At 48.3% G+C, this 17,950-nt stretch overlaps 1 protein-coding gene across 3 annotated transcripts in view; it reads right to left on the bottom strand.

Annotated features, from left to right (window-relative positions):
• The window catches only part of LOC144611918 (SWI/SNF-related matrix-associated actin-dependent regulator of chromatin subfamily D member 1), an 89,917-nt gene that overhangs the window by 16,929 nt on the left and 55,038 nt on the right, over positions 1-17,950 (bottom strand). For 2 of the 3 annotated variants that reach the window (XR_013549595.1, XR_013549596.1), the window contains exon 12: positions 13,183-13,348. Coding sequence is in view for 1 of the 3 variants with exons in the window: in XM_078431245.1 (XP_078287371.1) it covers positions 13,301-13,348 (48 nt within the window). In the remaining 2 variants the exon portion in view is untranslated. Of the gene's footprint in view, positions 1-12,536; positions 13,349-17,950 lie in introns of those variants that run through there. The other variant, XM_078431245.1, reaches the window with a different exon arrangement.

Below are 17,950 nucleotides of genomic sequence, written 5' to 3'. Positions count from 1 at the left end.
AAAGATTTTCGGGGAAGATTTCACACCATAGGGCAGCTTTGTGTATGAATACAAGCCCTTATGTGTGTTGACGGTCAAGCACTGCTGACTTTCTTTGTCAACATTGAGTTGGGCATAAGCATGAGACAAATCCAGCTTAGTGAAGACTCTTGCTCCGCTAAGTTCTGCATACAGATCCTGCGAGGTTGGCAAAGGATACTGTTCGTCATCAACAACTTGGTTGATTGTGACTTTGTAGTCACCGCATAGTCGAACAGTTTTGTCAGCCTTAAGCACAGCCACAACTGGCGTTGCCCAGTTGCTCTGGTCTGTCTTCACGAGTACTCCATTCCGCTCCAACCTGTTGAGTTCTTCCTCCACTTGTTGCTTTAGCGCATATGGTACCGGTCTTGGTCGATAATATACAGGTGTCGCATCTTGCTGCAGTCGAATGTGTGCAGAGTATCCTGTTATTCCCGTGTAACTGTCAGCAAATATTTCAGCATGTTTGCTAACGACATTTTCAAGACGTGATTTGGACACATCAATGCTGAAAATGTTCTTCCAGTCTAATTTTATTTCGGAGTCACGTGAGTGACTACGTGAAGACCCCGTCCAGCACGTATGCGCGACATTAGCGTTCATGCAGTGCACCCGCGACGAACGGGAGTTCAAGGTGCTCCCGCTACAAATTGAAAATTCGGGCCGACAGGTAAGTTTTACCGTGGCCGTGAGTATTTTCTCTGTGGTCTGCTTTATGTTCCAGGAAAATGAGCAAGACCAGAGGGAAGAAATTTGCAGCTCGCCCCCGTTCGTCTTCCGTTGAGGAACGTTCCTTGGAGGGGGGGCAAGAGGCGGCAGCAATAACTACCGAGCCGAGCCCAGCACCGCTAGTGCAGCCTGAGCAGCGAGCTGTAGGTACCTGCAGCCAGAACCGGGCGGTAGTATCCGACGATTCGGATGAAGATGCCACACCGCTCCAGAGCGGCACTGGCAGCCGCCTAAGCCGAATGGAACGGCTTATGGAGCAAATGCTCCAGCGAGATCTGCTGAGAGAGCAGCAGCAGACTCGCCAAGGGAGCCCAGGTACTCCCGCAGTGCCCTTTACGGCACTGGCCATTGCCTCACCTTCTTTTGAAGGCAGCATTGGCGACCAGGTCTGGGCTGGTCAACAAGAGGGGTTGTTGGCTGAAGATGTCCGGAGTACGCAGAGTGTACAGGATCAGGAAGAGCTGCTGGGTGTGGTCAACCGCTACGTGGTCATTCCACGAGGGGGTCGGCCTTTAGAGCCGAAACTTGCAGCCAGCATTGACCACCTGTCCTCAAAACCCCTACAAGAACGGGTGGTCAATGAGGCTCTTGAACTATATACAGCCCCAGAAAATTGTACATCATTGAATGTACCAGCTGTAAACAGCCAAATTTGGGGACATTTGGGGCAGAACATCAGGAACCTGGAGTTGAAGCTCCAGAAAATCCTTAAACTCCTGACTGCAGGGATGACATCATATGCTCGGTCCATTGATGGTGTGGACATCTCCACAAATCAGCAAGATACATTAGCTCTGCTGTGCACCACTCAATATCAGATAAACAATTTACGGAAGGAAATCATCAAGCCTGCCCTCAACCCTAAGTTTGCGGGACTTTGCAAAACACCGGGTTCAGAACCTCCAATTCTGCTTTTTGGAAAGGACCTTCCAAAAAAGGTGAACGACCTAGAGGAAGAATCCAAGACCTTTGGTCTCGTGAGGGCAGGTTTGGGACCGAGCAGACCTAACAAACCCAGGCGGCAGTACCCCACGGCGTCCACCAGTCGTAGACCACCATATGGGACTGGTGAAAGCTCGGGGTCCGCAACCATTCCCCGTAAGCCTTTTTTAGGCCCGCGCCCAGAGCGGACCCCATGGAAAATGCGCCACCCCCAACAACATCAACGTCAACATCTACATCAACAGCAGCCCTCTACAGCCCAGCAGACACCTCATCGTCCAGCGAAGAGGCAGAAGTAGCACCAGTAACCATGGAGGTAGGTGGATCTGGTTCCTCTCAGCATATGAGCAGTAGGGGCTCTATACTATCAGGGGGGAGATTGCACTTGTTTTTGGATGCATGGGAAACCATTACTAATGACAAATACATACTAAGCTGCATTCATGGCTATAAAATTGACTTTGTTCATGAAAACATTCCGCCAGTTCAGCATATACCCCAAAGGGTATTCACCCTCTCAGTCAAAGACAAACAAGAGGGTCAAGCTGAACTTATGAGGCTACTAGCAAAAGGTGTCATTGAAAGAACAAAACATCAACCTTTGGAATTTGTGTCTAATATTTTCACTAAAACTAAAAAAGATGGTGGATGTCGCATCATCATTGACTTAACTACGTTAAACGAGTCAGTTAAGTATACACATTTCAAGATGGAAACTTTTCAAACCGCCAGACTTTTGATTTCTAGAGGGTACTTTCTAGCAGGCATTGATTTAAAAGATGCCTACTACTCAGTACCCATACACAAGGAGCATCGTAAATACTTAAAGTTTATCTGGATGAAACAGCTATGGCAATTTAAAGCCTTACCAAATGGACTAACCTCCGCTCCAAGGTTGTTCACTAAAATCTTAAAACCCGCCTTGGCATTATTGAGGAAACAAAAGCATATAGTCATGGCGTACTTAGACGACATTTTAATAGTAGGGAAAACCTTGGAGACAGCTATTTTGACAGTAGCAGCCACCAAACGTTTGTTTGAAACTTTGGGGTTTGTCATACATCCAGATAAATCCAATTTTACACCGTCCACTACCATGGACTATCTTGGATTTACGATTGATACTGTTCGCATGTTTGTAACTCTGCCGAAGGGGAAAGCATCAGAATTGGCACTATCATGCCACGAACTAATGCATAAACGTCAGCCAACCATACGGCAGGTAGCTAGAGTTATTGGTAAAATGGTAGCAGCTTTTCCAGCTGTACAATTTGGGCCTTTGCACTACAAAAATTTACAAAGAGCAAAAGTGCACGCACTAAAGCAAAACTCAGGTCACTTTGACCGAGCTATGGATTTAACTGCTGAATCCATTCCAGAGTTACAATGGTGGACAAGGAACATTAGGCTCAGTTCCAGTCCCATAATAATCACCAACCCAGTATTAACCATTCAAACGGATGCCAGTGCTTTGGGCTGGGGAGCAACTAACATGCAATCCAGCACAGGGGGCAGATGGACTAATTCTGAATCATCTTGCCTACAGACACGGGGTATCAACTATTTAGAAATGTTGGGTGCGTTTTATGGTTTAAAAGCATATTCATCTAATACGCATCATGCACATGTCCGGTTGCAATTAGATAATACCACGGTGGTGGCTTATATCAACCACATGGGTGGTGTAAAGTCGATATCGTGTGACAAATTGGTCAACCTAATCTGGCAATGGTGTGTCGAAAGACATACTTGGTTATCAGCAACTTACCTACCAGGTAAGCAAAATACAGTGGCAGACACCAGGTCACGCAAATTTAACGATAACATCGAATGGATGTTAAATCCCAAAGTATTTGCCGAAATTACAAAGCAATATGGCACACCAGATATCGATCTATTTGCATCCAGGCTGAATCACCAGGTACCAACGTATGTCGCTTGGGAACCAGACCCTGAGGCAGCAGCAGTTGATGCATTCACGCTGTATTGGGGGAAAATGTTCGTTTATGCTTTTCCTCCCTTCTGCCTCATCAGTCGGGTATTACGCAAGATTCAATTGGATTCCGCTTCAGGAATCTTGATAACACCCGACTGGCCTACACAGCCATGGTTCCCAGTGGCCCTCGACATGGCTGTCGAAACACCGTTGGAATTCCCCAGCAGTCCGGAATTATTAATCCACCCAGTGTCAGGCATTAGTCACCCGTGCCATGACAGAGTCAATCTCCTCGCTTGCAGATTCTAAAAAGACCTCTACTGGGCCTGGGACTGTCTGAGGACGCCATCAACATGATGACCGCATCCCACCGGGAGTCCACCAGGAGACAATACCTGACCAACATAAGGAAATGGGAACGGTATTGCTCCAAAACAGGAACTACCTACACTACAGCGACACCCACCAGTGTTGTGGAGTTCCTGGTTGGATTACATCGGGAAGGACTCAGCTACAGCGCCATAAATACAGCCAGGAGTGCGTTGTCAGCTTATTTGGTTCCAGCAGCAGGACAACTGGCTTTCGGGTCCCATCCACTAGTAATCAAAATCATGAGGGGCATTTTTAATACTAACTCCCCCAGACCAAGGTACACTCAGATCTGGGATGTCAGCATTGTGCTGACGTACCTTAGGGGATGGCCACCGCCCAGGGCACTCACGCTGGAACAACTTACACTGAAATCAGTCATGCTCATGGCACTAGTGTCAGCTCAAAGGGTACAGTCCCTCCACCTTCTGAGGCTGGACAGCATGACAGAGTCATTGGACTGTTTTACATTCCATATTCAGGGACTGGTCAAACAAACTAGACCAGGTACCACGCCTCCAGTCATGGAGTTCTGGGCATATTCATCTGACCCACGGCTGTGTGCCAAGACCCATCTCGCCAATTACATAGACACAACATACAACAAGAGGGAGAGAAAAAGCCTTATGGATAAGCCACAAGAAGCCTCATGGTCAGGTGACGAGCCAAACCATCTCAAGGTGGCTCAAGCAGGTGCTTAAGTCCGCGGGAGTCAATACTAATATTTACAAATCTCACTCCACCAGGGCTGCATCTACGTCGGCGGCTAGTCGAATGGACGTGCCTATGGACCATATTCTGGCCAGAGCAGGATGGTCCTCGGAAAGAACTTTCCAAAGGTTTTATAATAAGCCGCTGGCGCAACCTGCTACATTTGCAGACAGAATTTTAGAGTCTGCAGATAATATTTAATTTAAGCCCTGGGGAGCTCTCTGTTTTTTGTTGTCATTAATAAACCTTTTTTGTTCACAAACAGGTTCTTGATTGCGATAACATACTTCCTCCCTCTAAGGTCTTCAGACAGTGAGTGAAGCATGAGCTGGTACACGGTTCGGAATCACAGAGCTTTGAAGTCTTCACGTAGTCACTCACGTGACTCCGAAATAAAATAGTAAGATTAAACGAGAACTTACCAGTTCGAAGTTTGATCTGTATTTTATGAGGAGTTACGATGAGGGATTACGTGCCCTCCGCTCCCACCCTCTATTATACAGATCAACTGGTAATTAAGTTCTTATTTTTTCTTTACTATATTTATTTCAATCGTTGTGTTTTTTCTGTGAATCCACACCGCTGCTTTGAAGAATGTCGCGCATGCGTGCTGGACGGGGTCTTCACGTAATCCCTCATCGTAACTCCTCATAAAATACAGATCAAACTTCGAACTGGTAAGTTCTCGTTTAATCTTACTATTTTATTTTACGCAGCCAATCCTTTCCAAGGAGGGTCGATTTATTTCTGTAGCTGGCCACTATGATGGGCAGTGTTACTGACTGTCCATTACACTGAACTTCGCAATCCATTTGTCCGCACGTCTCCAAGGCTTCGCCGGAGTAGGTTTTCAACTTGACCTTACTCTCGGACAATGGTGTCTGTGAGAACTTTGTTTCGTACAAGTCTTTGCTCATGACCGAACAGTCAGCTGCCGTGTCAATGCACATATCAATTAACTGTTCATTAACCAATAGTTTAATTCGAAAGTCCTTGTCTTGGCTGGTTGTAGGCTTATTGACATCAGTTGCATGAATGATGTACAACCCAAGTTCATTGTCATCCGGGTTCATCTCTAAGTTGTGAACTCCTTTCTGGTGTTGTCGTGTGTTTCCCACTGTAAGCTTGGCCCGACACGCTGAGGCGATATGACCTTTCTTCTGGCAGTTATAGCACTTAGCTGTTTTGAACTGACAGGATTGGGATGGGTGATTACCGTTGCAACGATAACAACTGGCTGCACTCGGTTCCCCACCATATTTCGGTTTCAGTTTGGCCCCTTTTGGTTTGGCCATAGGCGCTGCTTTGTGAGTATACACGGCCACTGCAGTATGTGGTGAACGAAACTCGCGAGCATTCTTTGATGCCATCTCCATTGTAGTAGCAATCTTGCATGCTATCTCAAATGTAAGATCAGGAGTGCTCATGAGTCTGGACTGAATTCGTTCGTCCACTAGACCACAAACAAATCTGTCGCGTAGTGCGCGTTCAAGAAAGGCTCCAAAGTTACAGTGCAACGTTAACTTTTTCAAGGCAACAATGTACTCACTAATTGTCTCGTTTTGCTTCTGGTTTCTCGTGCCGAATTTGTAGCTTTCTGCAATTTCCAGAGGCTTTGGGTTGAAGTGCTCCTCCAACTTCTTTATAATATCACTGAAAGGCACATCTTTTGCCTTTATGGGCGCAAGGATATTCACAAGTGTGCCGTACACTTCAGGTCCGATCTCCGTGAGCAGAATCGCTTTCATGCGTTCACGAACGGCCTTGTTTGTTGCAGCCACTACCTCTCCTTCACCACTGGTCTCTGTGATGTTGTTTGCCATGAAGAACATGTTTGCTCTCTCCATATAGGAGCTGAACGGCTCTCTACTTTTGTCAAAGATGCCCAGGCCTCCGATATAGCCCGTGGATGCCGCCATTTTGTCCCTCTCTTTTTTTTTAAACAAAGGAATGAGGAGAGTTTTTTTTTTCCTTGCACAAGCTCAGATTTCCTGCCTGTTCTGGTGTAGCAAAGCACCTAAAACTTAGCAGTACAAAAGCTATGCAAAACAAACTCAGTCTCCTCCACAATCCCGTCCTCGTCGCCAATTTTGTTATGTTCAACCATGCAGACCTAAAGTCAGTTCTCCCGAAACTTGAACAACACATAAGATGTGCTACCAGGGGGAAAAACACACTAGACAAGGTTTACTCAAATATTAAGAAGGGTTTCAAGTCAGCACCACTACCACACCTGGGGCAGTCAGATCACCTGTCCATATTCCTAACTCCAGCATACACCCCACTCAGGAGGAAAGCTCCAGTCACCATAAAGACTGTTAAGACATGGCCTGAAGGAGCTTCCTCGCAGCTGCAGGATTGCTTCGAAAGGACCAACTGGGATATTTTTGAGGATCAGGACTTGGAGGAGTACACATCAACTGTACTTTGCTACATCCAAAACTGTGTTGACAATGTCACCGTCGACAAACGCATCCGGTTGTATCCCAATCAAAAACCCTGGATGACAAAGGATGTCAGGTCTCTCCTCAAGGACCGTAACACCGCCTTCAGGTCTAGTGATAGAGCTCTATACAGTGCTGCTAGAACCACCCTGAAGAGAGGCATCAAGGATGCCAAAGCGTCCTACAAGAGGAAGATTGAGGACCACTTTTCCAACAATGACCCACGGCGGGTATGGCAAGGCATCCAGCACATCACCAACTACAAGACCAGCAACCGCACGACTGCCGACGGCGACGCCTCGCTGGCTGAGGAACTTAACTGTTTCTTTGCTCGTTTCGAGGTGAAAGCTACAGTGGCAGATATTACACCCTCTCCAGCACCTGACAGCAACACCTTCACTGTGCAGGAGTATGATGTTAAGCACGTGCTCAGAGCAGTGAATCCCAGGAAAGCTGCAGGCCCCGATGGTGTGACGGGCAGAGTGCTGAGGGAATGTGCAGACCAATTATCTGAGGTCTTCACAAAAATCTTCAACCTGTCCCTTTTAAAATCCACCATCCCTCCCTGCCTGAAGTCCGCCATAATCATCCCACTGCCGAAAAAGTCTGTCATCAGCGGTCTTAACGACTACCGTCCGGTAGCACTCACACCGGTCATCACAAAGTGCTTCGAGAGACTGGTCCTGCAGCACATCAAAGCCAGCCTCCCACCCACCTTCGACCCACACCAGTTTGCCTACAGAGCAAATAGGTCTACAGGGGATGCCATCGACACTGCTCTTCACACTGCACTGACCCACCTTGAACACCAGGGGAGCTATGTGAGGATGCTCTTCCTCGACTTCAGCTCTGCCTTTAACACGGTCATCCCGAGCAGACTGGTCACCAAACTTTCCGACCTTGGATTTTCCCAAACCATCTGCCAATGGATCAAGGACTTCCTGACCAACCGCCCCCAGACCGTCAAAATAGGCCCTCACCTCTCCTCCACCATTACACTGAGCACCGGCTCACCACAGGGCTGTGTGTTGAGCCCCATCCTTTACTCCCTCTACACTCACGACTGCGCCCCCACCCATCCCACCAACACCATCATCAAGTTCGCGGATGACACGACTGTGGTTGGACTCATCTCAGAAGGAGATGAGACAGCCTATAGGGATGAAATCCAAAGGCTGGCAGCATGGTGTTCAGTGAACAATCTGGTCCTGAACTCCTCCAAAACAAAGGAACTTGTAATTGACTTTAGAAAAACCAGTGGAGATTACGACCCACTCTACATCAATGGGGTCTGTGTGGAAAGGGTACCAGCTTTCAGGTTCCTGGGTACGCACATCGCAGAGGATCTTACCTGGTCTACCAACACCATCACCACAGTAAAGAAGGCACAGCAGAGACTCCACTTCCTGAGGATCCTCAGGAAAACCAACCTGCAGGAGAAGCTCATGTTGTCCTTCTATCGCTGCTCCATCGAGAGTGTGCTGGCATACTGTATAACCACATGGTATGCCAGCTGCTCAGAAAAGGACAGGAAGGCCCTTCAGAGGGTCATCACGACGGCCCAGAAGATCATCGGCTGCTCACTGCCCTCCCTGGAGCACCTGTTCAGCCTACGCTGCCTCAGTAGAGCAGGCAAAATAATAAAAGATCCATCCCACCCCGGCCACCATCTGTTTGTTCATCTGCCCTCTGGTCGACGTTTCAGGTCGATCAAATCCCGAACAAACAGACTTAAGAACAGTTTTTACCCCAGGGCCATACGAGAACTGAACACTACCTTTGCACTAGGCAACACCGTTAAAAAATCTTGTACTTAATATAATTGTATTTAATTGTATTTATGTATTTATTTGTTTTTGCATTTATTGCATATATGTTTGTACGCACCGTCAGGATTGGCTATTTTTTTAATTTCGTTGTACTCGTTGCAATGACAATAAATGAATATTATTATTATTATTATTATAAAGATAAAGTACACTCACACGTTAGTTGCCTGAATCACACCAGCCTTTATTTACCCAGCATTCCTAGCTCAAGGAACGCCCACTCATTAACATGGCACATGGATATGCATGAATATATTACACTCTGTGTGAAAAAAACTTTCTCATCTCGGTCCTAAAAGACTTCTCCCTGATCCTTAAACTGTGAAAGACTCTAATCCTCCTACCACACTCCATTGGTATTCTGAAACGATATCATGTATAAATTTGGAAAATATTAGGAGTGATATTGTTGAACCCTCGGTTAAATTTGATAGGACTTGGGGAAGCTTTATTCAATATTCTCACACGATATAAGTTGTTCCCTCTCCAGCCGTTATAATAATTTTTTACCTTTATTTGGTGGAGCAGATTTGATGACAAACTGTTGAAATTTTTTTGCAGCCCAGATTCTGTTTTTTTTTGTGCTTATTTTAGTTTAGGGGGTTAATTTTTTTTTAAATCTTTTTTTAAATGTATATAAGTTCTCTTTTAACCTTTTATCTATAATTACCTAGAGACTGGGAGGTCTATACCCAATATGTATTTTGAAACTGGATTTATATTTAGGTTACATTTGTTGTTAATGTAATCCTGATCCCTATGTATCAATATCACTGTTATGCTTATCATTTTTTGAAATTTAATAAAAAGATTTGAAAAGAAACGATTATCCTAGATTATCCATGATGGGCAGCTTCACTGGATTAGAGCTCGATTCTGCAATCTCCACAGAATGAACCTCTGCTCATCCATGTTCACGACAAGATGAAAGAACAGCTCAGTTCTTCCCACAATTCCCACATGGTTAAATCATAACATGTACAGGCCTCTTATAATAGGCCAATTTGGGACACTTGCCTCTCACATTTGAGTTGAGTTTATTGTCACGTGCACCGAGGTACAGTGAAAAGCTTTTGTTGCGTGCTAACCAGTCAGCGGAAAGGCAATACACACCGATCAGCCAAAACATTATGACCACTGACAGGCGAAGTGAATAACATTGATTATCTTGTTACAATGGCACCTGTGAAGGGGTGGGATATATTAGCAACAAGTGAACAGTCAGTTTTTGAAGTTGACGTGTTGGATGCAGGAGAAATGGGCAGGAGTAAAGACCTGAGTGACTTCGACAAGGGCCAAATTGTTGTGGCCAGACGACTGGGTCAGAGCATCTCTGAAACGGCAAGGCTTGTGGGGTGCTCCCGGTCAGCAGTGGTGAGTACCTACCGACAGTGGTCCGAGGAGGGACAAACCGGCGACAGACAGGGTGTTGGGCGCCCAAGGCTCATCGATGCGCGAGGGCAACGAAGGCTATCCCGTCTGGTCCGAACCGACAAAAGGTCAACTGTGGCACAAGTCACAGCAAATGTTAATGGTGGTGACGGGAGGAATGTGTCACAATACACAGTGCATCGCACCCTGCTGCGTATGGGGCTGCACACGGAGGACCAACAGCATATTAGGCAGGCGGGCATAATGTTTTGGCTCATCAGGTCATAATGTTTTGGCTGATCGGTGTATGATTACAACTGAGCCGTCCACCATGTACAGATATAGGATAAGGGAAATAATGTGAATAACGTTCAGTGCACGATAAAGTCCAGTAAAGTCCGATCAAAGATAGTCTGAGGGTCTCCAGTGAGGTAGATGGTAGCTCAGGACTGCCCTTTAGTCGCTGGGAGGATGATTCAGTTTACTGATCGATTGGCTACTTTTCCATGTCATGGCCTCACTCAAATGGTGGATTACAGAGTCATACAGCACAGAAACAGGTCCTTCAGCCCAACTCATTGATACGGGCCAAAATGCCCCATCTAAGCTAGCCCCATTGACCCACATTTGGCCCATATCCCTCTAAATCTTTCCTATCCATGTACCCGTCCAAAGGACTCGGGTCCTGGCCACAGTCTCGGGTCCTTCCCTCTGCTGCTGGACATTGAGGGGCAGAGTCCGGTGGGGACGCCCGCAAACAAGGGGAGGGAGACCACCGCGGGGGCTCAGCGGGTCAGGCATCATCTGTGGAGAACATGGATAGGTGACGTTTCGGGTCGTCTGAAGAAGGGTCGCGACCCGAAACGTCACCTATGCATGTTCTCCACAGATGCTGCCTGACCCGCTGAGTTACTCCAGCACTCTGTGAAACGTCACCTATCCATGTTCTCCACAGATGCTGCCTGACCCGCTGAGTTACTCCAGCACTCTGTGAAACGTCACCTATCCATGTTCTCCACAGATGCTGCCTGACCCGCTGAGTTACTCCAGCTTTTTGTGGCGATCTTTGGTTTAAACCAGCACCTGCAGTTCCTTCCTGCTCCTTACATTTCAAACTCATAGTTTGTGAGGGCTTGCGGAGAACTGATGTGGTTAGTGTATTGAAAAAAACACAATATCTCCATGGAAACAAATCTGTGGAACACTGTGTCAAAGAACAGCTTGTGAGTCAAGGTTACAACTGATAAATGAACAGTTAATCCCATCCTGGTCGGTTGCTACTTCCATCAGTAAAGTGCAATCTAATCAGAAAGTAAAGTGCATCCTAATTATCCTATTCTAGAGAAAGAAGCCTGTTTTACAGCCGTGTTCAGTGTGAAAGTTGCCAGTGTCCTTTATCAGTCATCAGTATTTTAGTTGGAAATCCATAGATTTTTTTTGTTTTGTTAGTTAGAATACGTTCAGTTTTTAGTTAAGGTCTGCAAATCTTTTAATGCTTTGCTCTGATACTGTATAACCATAGTTTTAATGACTAATTAATCAGAAGTGTAGGAAAATAACTGCAGATGCTGGTACAAATCGTAAGGTATCACAAAATGCTGGAGTAACTCAGCAGGTCGGGCAGCATCTAGGAGAGAGGGAATGGGTGACGTTTCGGGTCGAGACCCTTCTTCAGACCATTAATCAGAAGTAATTAATACTACAATCTGTGCAGGAAAATAACTGCAGACGCTGGTACAAATCGAAGGTATCACAAAAAGCTAGGAAAATAACTGCAGATGTCTGAAGAAGGGTCTCGACCCGAAACGTCACCCATTCCTTCTCTCCTGAGATGCTGCCTGACCCGCTGAGTTACTCCAGCTTTTTGTGATACTACAATCTAGTAATCTGTCTCGAGATTCTAAATTCTGCAGTTTCCACTTGCAGCTCTTCTCCTGAGCCCGCTCCACTTCATATTTCTGTTTCTCATTCTGTCTACCAGGTGGTGCAGCGGTAGAGTTGCAGTCTGACAGCACCAGGGACCCTGGTTCCATCCTGACTACGGGTGCTGTCTTTATGGAGTTTGTACGTTCTCCCTGTGACCTGCGTGGGTTTTCTCCGGGTGCTCCGGTTTCCTCCCACACTCCAAAGGCGTGCGGGTTTGTTGGTTAATTGGCTTCTGTAAAAATTGTAAATTGTCCCGAGTGTGTGTCGGACAGTGCGAGTGTACGGGGATTGCTGGTCGGCGCGGACTCGACGTTTATAGATACAATGCGAAAACAGGCCCTTCGGCCCACCGAGTCCGCACCGTCCAGCGATCCCCGCACACTAACACTATCCTACACACAATAGGGACAATGTACAATGATACCTAGCCTACAAACCTGCACGTCTTTGGAGTGTGGGAGGAAACCGGAGCACCCGGAGAAAACCCAAGCGGTCACGGGGAGAACGTGCAAACTCCGTACAGACAACATCCGTGGTCGGGATCGAACCCGGGTCTCTGGCGCTGTGAGGCAGCATGCTAATCAAGAACCTGTCAATCTCCGCTTAAAAATACACAATGTCTTGGCCTCCACAGCCGTCTGTGGCAATGAATTCCACAGATTCACCGCCCACTGGCTAAACAAATTCCTCCTTATCTCCTTCCCAAAGGAACATCCTTTAATTCTGAGGCTGTCTCTGCCCTCTGTGTCCTAGACTCTCCCACTAGTGGAAACATCCTCTCCGCATCCACTCTATCCGGGCCTTTCACTGATCGGTAATGTTGGTCGCTGAGGAGACATTGAGACAAGGATTGAGCAACCCTGGACAATGGATGTTATTCTCTCACAGGTTGAACGGCACTCACCAGCCTTCCTGGCGTTTTCGCCCCACGTGTTTGTGCTGCGTGTTAATAGTTTCTGAGCGTTTGCGGCAGTCCATCGTCTCTTCAAACGCCCACGTTGCCACGGCTTTGCAAAAACCTCTCAGTTCCGACCGTGTTCTCTCCGACAATTCTCCCGGCGACTAGTTCCCTGGGGAAGGCAAGGGAAGAAATAAAGTTGTCAGAAGATGGCACAAACTCATGGAAAAGGATAAGGACATGCCTTCACGTTCAATCCGAGAGGCAACTGCAGAAGTATGGTCTTTGTTGTAACCAGTGAGTAGCAATAAAAGAAACATATGTGTAGACAAAGACAAGCGTTGGTCCTGCCACGGAAACTGTTATATGTGTGTGTGTGTGTGTGTGTGTGTGTGTGTGTGTGTGTGTGTGTGTGTGTGTGTGTGTGTGTGCGCGTGTGTGTGTGTGCGCGTGTGGGGTGGGGGGGGCGGATGGAGGGAGTTTCTAGGAGGCTACTTTCAGGGAGTGATGGACTTGGGCCCCGATATCCCACTGCACATCAATGCTGTTCAGTACTGCCATTAACCGGGAAAACAAGGAAGAAAGGATGCATCTCAGCACGGTTTGGGAACAGCTCCATCCAAGACCCGCAAGAAATCGCAGAGGGTTGTGGACGCAGCCCAGACCATCACACAAACCAACCTCCCTTCCATCGACTCCATCTACACCTCACGCTGCCTCGGCAAGGCCAGCAGCCCAGACCATCACACAAACCAACCTCCCTTCCACTGACTCCATCTACACCTCACGCTGCCTCGGCAAGGCCAGCAGCCCAGACCATCACACAAACCAACCTCCCTTCCACTGACTCCATCTACACCTCACGCTGCCTCGGCAAGGCCAGCAGCCCAGACCATCACACAAACCAACCTCCCTTCCACTGACTCCATCTACACCTCACGCTGCCTCGGCAAGGCCAGCAGCCCAGACCATCACACAAACCAACCTCCCTTCCACTGACTCCATCTACACCTCACGCTGCCTCGGCAAGGCCAGCAGCATAATCAAGGACCAGTCTCACCCCGGTCACTCCCTCTTCTCCCCTCTCCCCTCTCCCATCAGGCAACAGGTTGTGAAAGATTGCAGCAGGATCTTGACCGATTGGCCAGGTGGGCTGAGGAATGGTTGATGGAGTTTCACCCTTTGTGTGAAAAAGTTACCCCTTCGATTCCTACGAAATCTTTTCCCCTTCACCTTGAACCTGTGTCTTCTGGTCCTCGTCTCCCCTACTCTGGGCAAGAGACTCTGTGCATCTACCCAATCTATTCCTCTCATGATTTTGTACACCTCTATAAGATCTCCCCTCATCCTCCTGCGCTCCAAGGAATAGAGTCCCTGAGCCACCCCAAAGTGTCTTCAACCTGAAATATTAACGCTTTCTCTTCCCATAGATGTAACCACGCCTGTTGAATGGTTGCGGCGTTCCCTATTTTTCCCCAGGTCCTGGTGCTGTCTGTGTGGAATTTGCACGTTCTCTCTGTGACAGCTAGGGTTGCCAACTGTCCCGTATTAGCCGGGACATCCCGTATTTTGGGCTATTTTGTCCCGTACGGGACTGTCCTTGCCCCGTATTAGGCCCGGGGGGCGCTGTAGGCCCTGACACTGTAGGCCCGGACACTGTAGGCCCGGACACTATAGGCCCCGACACTGTAGGCCCAGACACTGTAGGCCCAGACACTGTAGGCCCGGGGGGCGCTGTAGGCCCGGACCCTGTAGGCCCGGACAGTGTAGTAGGAAAAAAACTGCAGATGCTGGTTAAAATCTGTGCCTACCTTCCGGACAGTGTAGGTCCGGACAGTGTAGGCCCAGAGGCCCGGGCGCCGCCTAGCGGAGGTTGCATAGCAACCCGCCTCCTGGCCCGGGCGGCCGCCATTGGTGGAGCGGGAGCACTTGGCCGCTGGCTGGGTGAGGTCACGTGGGGCGCGGGACAGTGACGCCACCTTATCCCGTATTTGGGAGTGCTATAGTTGGCACCCCTAGTGACAGCCTGGGTTTTCTCCAGGTGCTCCGGTTTCCTCCCACATCCCAAAGACGTGCAGGTTTGTAGGTTAATTGGCTTCGATAAATTGTCCCTAGTGTGTGTAGGATGGAAAATGTGCACGGGGATTGCTAGTCCCCGTACATTATTGTGGAATTCTCCGCCACAGAAGGCAGAGGAGGCCAATTCACTGGATGTTTTCAAGAGAGAATTAGATCTATCTCTTTGGGCTAACGGAATCAAGGGATACGGGGAGAAAGCAGGAACGGAGTACTGATTTAGGATGATCATAATGAATGGCGGTGTTGGCTCGAAGGGCCGAATAGCCGCCTCCTGCACCTATTTTCTATGTTTCTATGGTCACGGTGAATCGAAGGTCCTGTTTCCGCGATGTATCTCTAAAACTAAAAAACATAACCATCACCCTTAGAATCCTTTTTGCCAATCTGATTTGTACCCTTCCTCTCCAGAGCCTTCATATCTTTCCTGAATAGTGGCACTCAGACATAGTACTCACAAACACTCAGGTTGTGGCTGAACCAGGGCTTTATTTTAATAAAACCTTCATCCTGACCTTGTTCCTCTTCTCATCTCTGCCTCTCTATAAATAGTGAACTAAGTACAGTACCGTAAACCCTTGCAATAATGGGCCTCCACATGATGGATTTTGGTTGTGGTGGGCCGAGGCCCCATTTGCACCTCACCTCTGCCATGAGATGGCGCCACGCAGCGTTAGTTGTGGTGGGCCGAGACCCCATGTGCACCTCACCTCTGCCATGAGATGGCGCCACAGCGGGAGCCTTTGGTTGTGGGAGCATCTGGAAAGAGGCGAGCGGCATGAAGGTGGTGTGATAACCGGGCCAGTCCCTGGCGTGTGTACCACGTGTGGGACTCTGCCGCTTCCAGGTCTGGGAACCCCCTCTTGTTTAACCCCCCCCCCCCCCCCCCCAATGCTCTATCTAGCTCTCTCTTGAATGCATTCAGAGAATTAGCCTCCACTGCCTTTTGAGGCAGAGAATTCCACAGATTCACAACTCTCTGACTGAAAAAGTTTTTCCTCATCTCCGTTCTAAATGGCCTACCCCTTATTCTTAAACTGTGGCCCCTGGTTCTGGACTCCCCCAACATTGGGAACATGTTTCCTGCCTCTAACGTTTCCAAACCCTTAATAATCTTATACGTTTCGATAAGATCCCCTCTCATCCTTCTAAATTCCAGTGGATACAAGCCTAGTCGCTCCAGTCTTTCAACATATGACAGTCCCGCCATTCCGGGAATTAACCTGGTGAACCTACGCTGCATGCCCTCAATAGCAAGAATATCCTTCCTCAAATTTGGAGACCAAAACTGCACACAGTACTCCAGGTGCGGTCTCACTAGGGCCCTGAATTTCTTCAATTCTTGTCCACTTTAAACCTCTTTTTTTTAGTGTTTTATACATAAGACATCGGAGCAGAATTAGGCCATTCAGCCCATCGAATCTGCTCTGCCATTCAATCATGGCCGATCTATCTCTCCCTCTCAACCCCATTCTCCTGCCTTCTCCCCATAACCTCTGACACCCGCACTAATCAAGAACCGATCAATCTCTGCTTTAAATATATCCACTGACTCGGCCTCCACAGCCGTCTGTGACAAAGAATTCCACAGATTCACCACCCTCTGACTAAATAAAATCATCCTCATCGCCTTCCTCAAGGTACGTCCTTTAATTCTGAGGCTGTGCCCTCTGGTCCTAGACTCTCCCACTAGTGGAAACATCCTCTCCACATCCACTCTGTCCGGGCCTTTCATTATTTGGTAGCTTTAAATGAGTTCCCCTTCCACAGTGCCCCAACCCTGCATTTCCAGCAACGCGATTGTGAATCTTGGAGCATACTCTCCAGCTCACTGTCACCCCTCTTGTAGAGTGGCGACCAGAACTGCAGGCATGAGGGGGAGTTTGCGCCAAAAGATCGGGGTTTTGCGGCTAGCTGCAGACAGCAAGGTGGCGAAATGTTAGGCAGGGACTAAGAAGACAGACACAAAATGCTGGAGTAACTCAGCGGGACAGGCATCTCAGGAGAGAACAAAAGGGTCACGTTTCTGGTCGAGACCCTTCCACAGACTGAGAAGTGTCAGTTCAGGTTTAATTGCCCAGTTGATGCTTAATTAAAGAAACAATTGAGACCACAGGTTTCGTTCAGTTTAGTTTAGAGATACAGCGCGGCAACAGGCCCTTCGGCCCACCGAGTCCGCGCCGACCAGCGATCCCTGCACACTAACACTATCCTACACACTAGGGGCAATTTACACCAACATCGAGCCAATTAGCCTACAAACCTGTACATCTTTGGAGTGTGGGAGGAAACCGGAGCACCCGGAGAAAACCCACGCAGGTCACGGGGAGAACGTACAAACTCCGTACAGACAGCACCTGTGGTCAGGATGGAACCCGGGTCTCTGGCGCTGTAAGCGCTGTGAGGCAGCGACTCTACCGCTGCGCCACCATGGCCGCCCTATGAGATCTAAACACTGGCCTCAGCAACCAAGTGAGAAAGCTGTAACCTTGATAATTAACCACCATGCCTGGCCAGGCCCATCCTGCAGCACCACCAGGGGCCTTCACGGTCAAGTCATGAACTCGACACCTATAACAATGGCGGACCCGGCGTGGGGGGCCGCCCTGAGGCAGCGGGGGGCTGGTGCAGGGGTGGGGGAATCTGTAACTTTGTAAGCACCCTTTATGGGCGACTATTCGCAGACCTTGGCACAGTG

Source organism: Rhinoraja longicauda, chromosome 42, assembly GCF_053455715.1.
Source record: "Rhinoraja longicauda isolate Sanriku21f chromosome 42, sRhiLon1.1, whole genome shotgun sequence".
In the NCBI taxonomy this organism is placed as follows: Eukaryota; Metazoa; Chordata; class Chondrichthyes; order Rajiformes; family Arhynchobatidae; genus Rhinoraja; species Rhinoraja longicauda.
Note: the sequence above shows the minus strand (reverse complement) of the source record. Positions and strands in the feature narration are given on the sequence as shown.